The sequence below is a fragment of the Diabrotica undecimpunctata genome, chromosome 6 (genome assembly GCF_040954645.1).
Source record: "Diabrotica undecimpunctata isolate CICGRU chromosome 6, icDiaUnde3, whole genome shotgun sequence".
In the NCBI taxonomy this organism is placed as follows: Eukaryota; Metazoa; Arthropoda; class Insecta; order Coleoptera; family Chrysomelidae; genus Diabrotica; species Diabrotica undecimpunctata.
In genome coordinates this window covers 20,006,263-20,016,906 of record NC_092808.1, presented here as the reverse complement: position 1 = coordinate 20,016,906, position 10,644 = coordinate 20,006,263, and the positions used below count along the sequence as shown (strand labels likewise).

Here is a 10,644-nt window from a genome sequence, read left to right as displayed (position 1 = left end):
TCCGAAATTTGTAATAGTGCAGTAAATTTTGTTTCCTTTTAGTTAGTTTTATCGTAGATTGTAGTTATTAATCATTTTTAATTTAGTTTAGTGAAGGCTTTTATAGACAATACTTTGTGAAAATCTTTTTTGTATTCAGTGAATTAATTTACTTGATAGTAAGGTAAGTATGGATTTATTTGTTAAATATTTCCAATAAATTATAGTTTGATTTATGCTATTTTGTAAACTTTAATAATAAAGGGGTGTTCTTTTTACTAATGGACATATAGGCAGAAAAATTCTATTAATGCCTATTATGCAATAATATACTCGAAACTAGAATTTATATTGATGAATCCATAATATATTTTTAAGATAAGCATCAGAATTTTTCTAAAATTTTGCTATTGTTAATTTTACTAAATATAGATGGTATGCACAAACCGATGTATGTTAAATCGGTTGTGGATAACAAACATCACATTCGATTAAATAAACATTCAAAATTGACGTCTTTGGTTTGGTATGTTTATAACTGCTTTTAAGAACTACTTAGTTAAGATTGGTTTGTACATATCACCTTAAGTTATTTTGTTTATTAATTCTATAATTAATTAATTATTAAGGTATTTGTTGTTCTAGAAAAATGTCTAGTTCCAAAAAAATGATTCATAGTCAAGGTCACAGACCATACATACTCATACAGAGTATGTATGGTCACCGTTGTTCGGTGGTATGGTTTGTGGTCAAGGTCGACAAATCATATACAATGTGAAGGTAAATAAAAAATCCCCCAGTGAACGCTTTAACTCACCTCGAAAGGGTATCAAAAAAGCTTATAGATTATCTTTCTTGTTATTTTACCATTTTATGTTTTACATGTTTAATTAAATTAATTAATATTATATCGCATGATATTTCGCGATTTATTAAAACGTCATGACAACACTGCTACTCTTTAGTAGTGCTCTAGCTTTAAAGGGTGCCTAAAATTCAGAGCATATTTTTTTAATTTGTCGCCTAAAATTCAAAACCTACGTTTTGAATTTGCCGCCAAATTAAATTAGTTTTAGCCCGTCCGTATTTGGCGCTATAAACTCTCTCCCAAAACTTTCTATGAGAGTTACCTTACTAGATGTTGCCAACGCTGAAAAATGACAGAAGACACATTTATTTGACAGTGAAAGCAAAGAATATAGACGCTTAAGCATCTATATTCTTTGGTGAAAGCACAGATCACCTAACTTCAGTGGTCTGTGGGTGAAAGTGTGAAAGAAAAGAAAAAAAAATATCTATATGCGACATTCGTCATTAGTTCACTAGCGTCTAGCCGTTGGAAGGTCAGGATAATCCTGACCAATCCAATTGCACTTGATTTTGTGTGTGGCGCGTCATTCAAATTATGTACAGGTTTGAATGTAACAGTTCTCATTTCTCATATCACGAAACGTTCTCAGATTGTTCACACAAACAAGGAGTTATGTTTAATTGTTTTGAATACACAGTTTTATTATTTTACATATTATAAATATTTATCTTATTGTGAGTTGGCAACAAGTGACAAGATAGCGATCCTAACCAATTACAAATAAATATACTGCGCAGTCGCATTGATCAATTTGTGTTATTTAGCTGAATTTGATTTGAATTTCAATTTTGTATTTCGTTGCGAGACCCCGTGAAAGAAAAAAGAAAATGGATTGCGAGTGCAAAAACTGTAAAAAAGTATTCTTAAATACCTCAAATTTACGCAAACATATTAAGAAGTTTCACCCAGAATTAGTGCAGGTGGAAGTAGTAAATTACAATTTTAAATGTAGAATATGTGGTAACAATTTCAACCACAAAAAACATTTACGTTATCATGAAAAAACTCACAAAAATGTTGTAGACACTTCAACGAAAGATAGCAAAATTAACAAGGATTCTAAGAAGTGTCCTTTGTGTAATTTTCATTCAAGTTATGTTGCAGAATTGCACACTCACTTTCAAGAAGAACACAACCTAATCCTAGAAAGTGAAACACTTCAATTTTCCAATTTAGCCTCTTTTCAGGAGTGGAAATATTCTATTGAAAGTAGTACAAAAACCAAATACGTTAAAGTAGAGAACTTTTCCGTAAAGACTCACAAGACAATGAAGTTTCTGTGTCATCGGTCAGGCTGCTTTAATTCTGAAAGCAAAGGAAAGAGGCACTTAAAAATGAAAAGCAGTATAAAAATTGGTGGATTTTGCCCAGCAGGTCTCAAGGTTGTGGTTGAATTGGCAGAAAAAGTTGAAGTCAATTTTATAAAAACACACATTGGACATCAAACTGATATTGGACAGTTACTTCTAAGTATATCTGAACGTCAGACTATTGCTGATATTTGATTGTGGTTATTATACAACAACATAACAACAACTATGATCTATAATAATAATAAGTGACAAGCAGACAAGCCCTCCCTCACCCTTTGTGTCACTGTCTTGTCACTTGTTGCCAACTCACAATAAGATAATAATAATTTATAATATGTAAAATAATAAAACTGTGTATTCAAAACACAATTAAACATAACTCCTTGTTTGTGTGAACAATCTGAGAACGTTTCGTGATATGAGAAATGAGAACTATTACATTCAAACCTGTACATAATTTGAATGACGCGCCACACACAAAATCAAGTGCGATTGGATTGGTCAGGATTATCCTGAAATCCTGACCTGCCAACGGCTAGACGACTAGTCATTAGTCATTGTCATTAGTTCTGGTTCTGCATTCGTCTATCTATATTCTTTCAATCTTTGCTATTATTACTTACTATTGAAATACATAAAATCAAGTTTAATAAAATGGAAGTTAAACAAGAATTTAGTGAGGAGACGTCTAAAGTAAAAATAGAGTATAATGACTTAGATGATGGTCTTCTGGATGTCTTTAAATGTGAAATTAAGGAGGAATCCAATAGACAAAGTACACATGGCATATATGATTATTTAGACTTAAAGGAATATCCTACAAATACTGAAGTACACCAAGATAGAAATAACCTGAACCAATTTGAAGAAAACCAAAAAACTGAAAAAGGCAAGTAAGATAACAGTATAATTTAAAAAGAAATAAACAAATTAAGAAGTTTATTTGTGTGACCTATCTTTAACTTTACCCTGTTGAAGTATGCAAATATTAACCCTAGACATGGGGTAACAGACAACATTAATGGTAACTCAAAAAGTGCTTTGAGCAAACAAAAGAAATATAAACAAAACTTGAAATACATTTTGAACAGATTTTATTTTAATGAGCACTGCATATTTCCTTTATTTCCTACTTTACACTTAAATAAGTAAGTCATGGTCATGTGTCTCTTTGCTGATGGACACATTTTGCAGTAAGTAACAGCATCCTCATCCTCTTTGAGACTGGACTTTCCTGTAACGCATTTCTGTCTTCTTTTGACATTTTTTATCACATACCAGAAAAGGTAGTATTGAACATGGTGTCAGTATCCAAGTAATGCTTTGAGTTATTCCAAACTTGTTTCTGAAATAAATGCTGGCTCCCTATTGTAATTTTGTCTTTTTATAAGTTTATTCTACTGTTATATTCAAAACATCATCAGAAAAATATATTTGAAAGATGCATACTGGATCAAGTATATCTCACAATTGCGATGTGGGTCCTGGTTTTATATATACAATATTCTTCGAAGAAGTTTTACTTTTCCCTGTGCATGGTTGTTACATTCATACTAATTTTTTCCATATAATTTGTCTTTAGCTGGGGTAACCACAAAAGTAGGTATTTCATTGGCAGGATTTATCTGAAAAATAAAAATACATACTTATACCGCACATGCAAAATATATAACCTACCAAACACATGTTATTTCTTCTTCTTCTAAAGTTATGTCATCCTCTGATCTATTCCTGATCCCTGAGGAAGTTTTCCTCTCTTCTTGTCTTCTTCATCTTCGATTTCACTGTCACCACTTTGTAACAGTGCAGTTAATAAACAAATTAGAACAAATACAGACGCATTAAATATGTCTGTGGGCTCCTTTGATATTAAACCTTCCATCAATGACTATACATGCATACAAGGTAACAAAAAATCCTGTATAGATAATATTTTTACAAATCTTGACATATTTGATTCTGCTGTATTCAATCCTCATACATCAGATTATAATGCTCAAAAGGTAAAATTTTAGTCATACATAATAAAAAACAAATATTTAGTAAGGAGAATAAAGATTATTTTAATTTATATTGGATAATGTATACTGGGTAACTGTTTTTGAGACATTGGAGGTAGATACTAATTTGGATGCTTTTATGAATATAGTTTAGAAAATTTTTATGCAACTAAAAAAATCACAAAAGTACTTTAAAAATTATGATATACATTGTAAATCTAGGCTTTATATTTTGTTTACACTGTCTAGTAATAATGTTGAATATAAAGATATTTACAGAACAGAAAAATATAATATAATTCTTTACTCACTTAATCTCGAAAAAATTGTTATAAAGAATGAGTTGAAAAAAGCGAAAATAAAACTAAAATGGCTTGGCAATTGGTAAAAGTAATTAAGGGTAATTCCAGAAATCAAGGTAATTTCTGTTTAGAGGGTGACCCTAAGGTGTTTTCTAATAAAAAAACTAGAGGCAAAGATGAAAACACTAGGTTCTTTTTTATACCTATCCAAGACTTTTGAAGCCTAGATCATGTTCTATTCTTACAAAAATTACATCGTTTTGGAATATGTGATAAAATCATTTCTCACAGATAGGTCACAAGAAGTGTGTGGTGTATAATAAATGTATGCAGTGTATATTATAAAAAAATGTGGTGGTTGATGGTTTCTCAAACCTCGTAAATTTCGCTGATGACTCAAATGCGCTGTTCTTGGAAAAAACATTAGAAACACTCTTCACAGTGGCAGAGCAAACTCTAAGCAATGCTAAAGAGTGGTTCAGTTGAAATAGGTTGTCAACAGTTTTTGTTTACTTTAGAACCAGCGAGTTATGAGAACAGTTCCCAGATACAGTCAATTTTTTTATCACAAAACATGGAACCTGCTAGTTCAGTTAAATTTCTTGGTCTTCATATTGACCAGGACTTGGGGGGAAAAAATACAAAATATAACAAAAAAACTGAATAGATCCTTCTACTCATTAAGGGCAATGAAGAGCTATCTAGACCAGGGGATTTTGCCAGTATTTTATTAGTATATTATGCAAACTTTGATTATGTTATGCGATATTGAGTAATCTTCTGGGGCGCTGCTGTGGTTAGCACAACTGTCTTTATAGTCCAAAAAAGGCAGTCCGGGTGATCTTGGTACTAAATGCGGGAGAATCTTGTAGAAGCCTATTCAAATCACTCAATATACTCACTTTCTCAGCGATCTATATATTTAAATGTATTATGTTCCTTTTTAAAAATGTTTCTTTGTTTTATCACCTGCTACCAAATCATGAATATAATACAAGAAGCCTTAATTTGAATTTCCCACCTCACATTTTGTCTTTAACAGAGAGAATTCCTTTGTATGCGTGTGTTACATTTTACAATAGTCTAAATCTAACATTCAACAGAAAACACACCCTATTCTGTGGCGGAGTGCCTGGTCTATTCTTCTCCCTGATCAGCATATTTAATTTGTAATGTTAATATATTTTAATCTGTGATGTCAATATATTTTTTTTAATCTGTGATTAAAGTTGATCTGCACCCCCCAAAAAGACAAACTATACATTCAAAAAAATTGAGAAGGTAAATGTGATCACTAGAAGTATTTTAACAAATTTTGAGCAAACTTCATGTTTTCGAAGAAACTCAAAAAAAAACTACTTTTTTTTTCCAAGTATAAAGCGGGAAAATCAAACATACAATTTTGTTAATTTTCTTACAGCATAAAGATATAATCCTAAGAAATATGTACCTATGAATTTTTTGAAAATTTTTAAATGTACAGTTTTGTCACAATAGGAAAAAATAATATATTCCTGCTTATAATAAAGCTACCGGTAGAAACCGGAAAGTGGAAAATATTTGTAATAAAACGTTGAACATTTTTTCCTGAACATATGAAAAGTCTCGTTAAATAAGAATTATATCTTGAACTGTCGCCATCAAATTGTGTTGTAGAGAGGTGGCTCCATGAAAATATTTATCATCGATAGATAGCATTACTTTCGGCTTCGAAATGTTTCAAACAAAATGTCATACTAAAAGGGTTGCCTTGTCCGCCTGTTTATTGTAATATTGAGCGTTGTCAACAATGATAACACTAATGTTTCACTAACCTTTCCTAAATCACTTTTTTATTAAAATGCGACGATTGGTTGTGGTTTATTACCAAGGAAATCCTAAATTAAGATTTTTTTTTCTTAACGATTTACTTAATACTTTCCAAATAACCTCATTGTCCAGTAAATTGTTTATGTAAGCAATCAACTGTTGGTGCGATTTTTTCCATTTTGTGAAAATTAATGATAGTGCTACGAAGTAAACCCTCAACAAGTGCATCCATTTTAATTTTTGATGTTCTCGTTTGTTTTGACTCACGAGAAAACACTCCAGCATCAACTTGACGACCTTTACCAGCAATTTTCTTTATATTTGAGAGACTTAAATCTTAAAATTAAATTAGGTTAAAAATAATTAGTTTTACCTAATCAGTGGTACCTACAAATAACTGTGTGATTTATTATATCATATGCTGCCGAGATCTACCCACTATCTGTTTCTCTGCTCAAATCCCTCCTCTATGTACTCTGTTAGGTTCAATACTTGGCTGTGCAGGATTTGCCTGGCCTGAAGCCCTGCTTGTGGAATTAGTTTTGCGTCTAATTCCATAATTGCTTTAAGGGAAAAGTCGTCAAAAAAATAAAGTCCAATAACACACTATGGGACAGAGCTAGAAGTACATATAGACGACGTAGATGTAAGGTGGAGAATATCAAGAACTGGGTAAGAAATAGAAGAGTAGAATGGAACGATCATATAAGCCGAATGACAACAAATAGAGTAGTAAAGACGGCAAGAGACGGTTCCCCAATAGGAAGACCACAAAAACGATGAAACAACAACTTACTGGGGGCCCATTGAAAAGCAGACAGTCATGAATACATAAAAAGAAGAAGAAGAAGAAGGATAGTCATCAAAAAATAAGGCCCAATAAATGAGAATATATCTTGGCATCGTCGATATACCTATGAGCTAATATGTACAAAGAAAGTGCTGACGCTTAAGACTGCTCTAAAAATCAGACATCTGCTTTGAATACGATATCTAATCGGAGCACGTTTAAGGTAAATCTGCACAGCGCAACGTATGACGAAACCCGTGAGAACTAGACTAATAGATAGACTAAGATTGATTGGAGGGTTGGCGCAGTTGAGAATGCTACAAATAATGTTTTACCAACTGACTGGACTAAAGATGGAATATTGTGTTATTTAATAGCTATGGTTGACTTATTTTGTGTGAAAAGATTGTTTAAAAGAAAGCGGCGTCTTACGCACATACAAGACAGAAATGCAGGTGCTTAAAACATATTGATTATATTCAACTTTTGAATATAGTTGAACTTTGTTTATTATTTTGTTTCTGTATTAATTTTTCTCTTGTAGTAAATGTTTACAGTTGGTTTGTATTTTAGGTTTTACTCAGGAGGAGAATAAAATGAAAATTATGGAAACATTTTATGAACATTCATCCCATAATGAAGACTATACGAGTCGACACGCCGAAGGAAAAACTATAAATAAAAATATAAAAGTTCAGACTAGACATGGACCTTACAAATGTGAAAATTGTTTTAAACAGTTTTCTAAAACACAGAGTTTGAAAAAACATTTGAGGGTGCATACTGGAGAAAAACCTTACAAGTGTGAAATCTGTTTAAAGCAGTTTAGTGAAGCCAGTTCTTTAAAAACACATTTGCTAGTACACACTGGAGAAAAACCTTACAAGTGTGAAATCTGTTTAAGGCAGTTTAGTAAAACAAGTTCTTTAAAAACACATTTACTAGTACACACTGGAGAAAAATCTCACAAGTGTGAAATTTGTTTTCAGCAGTTTAGTATTGCGGGTAGTTTGAAAACACATTTGAGAATACACACTGGAGAAAAACCTTACAAGTGTGAAATCTGTTTTAAGCAGTTTAATAAAGCAGGCGCTTTAAAATTACATTTGAGAGTACACACCAGAGAAAAATCTTACAAGTGTGAAATTTGTTTTCAGCAGTTTAGTCAAGCAGGTAGTTTGAAAAGACATTTGAGAGTACACACTGGAGAAAAACCTTACAAGTGTGACATCTGTTTTAAACAGTTTAGTGAAGCAGGTAGTTTGAAAAAACATATGAGAATACACACTGGAGAAAAACCTTATCAGTGTGAAATCTGTTTTAAGCAGTTTAGTCAAGCAAGCAATTTAAAAAACCATTTGAGAATACACACTGGAGAAAAACCTTACAAGTGTGAAATCTGTTTTAAGCAGTTTAGTGAAGCAGATATTTTGAAAAGACATTTGAAAGTGCACACTGGAGAAAACCCTTACAAGTGTGAAATCTGTTTAAGGCAGTTTAGTAAAACAAGTTCTTTAAAAACACATTTACTAGTACACACAGGAGAAAAATCTCACAGGTGTGAAATTTGTTTTCAGCAGTTTAGTCAAGCAAGTAATTTGAAAAGACATTTGAGAGTACACACTGGAGAAAAACCTTACAAGTGTGAAATCTGTTTTACGCAGTTTAGTGAAGGAGTTAAATTAAAAAAACATTTGAGAATACATACTGGAGAAAAACCTTATCAGTGTGAAATCTGTTTTAAGCAGTTTAGTGAAGGAGTTAAATTAAAAAAACATTTGAGAATACACACTGGAGAAAAACCTTATCAGTGTGAAATCTGTTTTAAGCAATTTAGTGAAGCAGGTAATTTGAAAACACATTTGAGAGTACACACTGGGGAAAAACCTTACAAGTGTGATGTGTGTTTTAAGAAATTTAGCGAAGCAGGTCATTTGAAAAGACATTTTAGAGTGCACACTGGAGAAAAACCTTACAAGTGTGAAATGTGTTTTAAGAAGTTTAGCGAAGCAGGTAATTTGAAAACTCATTTGAGAGTGCACACTGGAGAAAAATCTTAAAAGTGTGAAATTTGTTTTCAGCGGTTTAGAATTGCAGTTATAGTTTCCGTCAACGTATAAGAAATTTACACCTGATGCTGCAACCAATCCCTCAATTATCTTTGCGACTGGTGTCAATACGAAACCGACCGCTTTGTACCTTTTGGAACAGTTTACTAGGATAGGACTTTATATTATTTACAGAACTATGACAAGTTGACTGACAGTGCAAATAAATAATTAAAATTAAATTACCTACACAATGCTTCGTATTAAAAAAAATGTTGCAGATGAATTAGTTAACTCATCTGAAATGTTAACTGTTTTATATCGGTTTCACTTTAAACAAAATGAACTGCTGATGATAAAGCTTTCTATCTTTAAATAAAAGAAAATTAAAAAATCATTGTCATGTGCATTTTTTTCTTTTTTAGAGTTTCGTTCTGTGTCTTTATAAATTACTATAATCGATTAATTCCAAATCTCCCAAACATTGTTAATTGTTTATATAAACTTTTAAAACAAGTGTAGTTTGGCACTGGGATGAGGAATGTCATTTATCTTTTGATACTGTTAAATAAATGTTACCTTCAGATCTAGTATTATTTCGTAATGATCCAACCCTAGAATTAAATTTGATGGTTGATATTTCAAATTATGGAATCAAACGTTTCGGTCTAATGGCTATAATATGAATAGTATGAGTAGAATCAAACGTTTCTACCAAACGAAATGAAATATATATTGAAGATGGCGTCTTATTGTGGGGACACAATAATTGTTCCTAGTAAACTACGAAATAAGTTACTGAATGAATTACATTCAGCTCATTTTGGTATAATGATAGAAATTATTAGTTTTTAACCAATGTGTTTTATCGGTTCTTACATATGGTGCAGAAACACTGACTCTGACAAAAGGAACAATAAATAAAATAAGGGTTACACACACGCTATGGAAAGATCGTATTGCCATTAGCGATAAAGTACCAAACCTAGAAATAAGAAGAAGAACAGGAGTCACGGATGCAGTTGAAAGAATTACCATGGGTTTGGGCAGGACATCTTGCTAGATTGATGGATGATAGATGGACCAGAAAGATTCTGGAACGGCGACCAAGACAAGAGGCATATCGAAACAGAGAACGAATACCGACTAGATGGACGGATGATTTAAGGCTGTTCCTCGCTATTCTGGGCATAGCTAAATTCCAATGTAAAAGTTTAAATAAATTAACGAATCTGTTTTTACTTTTAACATAAAGTGTAACGAATCGGTAATATCTCTCTCGCGACAAAAATCCTTCAGGCATTTCTTCACAAACTGGAAATATGGTCCCACAAAAGTAGTTTTACCTTTTCAAGTGAAAAGACCTATTTTATTATCTTTAGTAAAAATAAAACCAATAGCAAACCTGCCCTTATTCTAAATGATATTAACATAAAACAAATAGATTCAACAGACTTTCTAGGATTTAGATTCGACAGTCAGTCGAAATGAAAAATATTAAAAAATTAGCCTTATCCTGTCAGCCAAAAATA

At 31.9% G+C, this 10,644-nt stretch overlaps 1 protein-coding gene across 1 annotated transcript; it reads left to right on the top strand.

The window, feature by feature from the left end:
- The first annotated feature begins 2,705 nt into the window (after nt 1-2,705).
- On the top strand, nt 2,706-9,909 carry LOC140443258 (uncharacterized). The gene is made up of 2 exons (XM_072534401.1): nt 2,706-3,052; nt 7,638-9,909. Exons 1-2 carry the CDS (start codon nt 2,818-2,820, stop codon nt 9,122-9,124), a joined length of 1,722 nt encoding a protein of 573 aa, XP_072390502.1. The 5' UTR covers nt 2,706-2,817; the 3' UTR covers nt 9,125-9,909.
- The last annotated feature ends 735 nt before the right edge of the window (nt 9,910-10,644 follow it).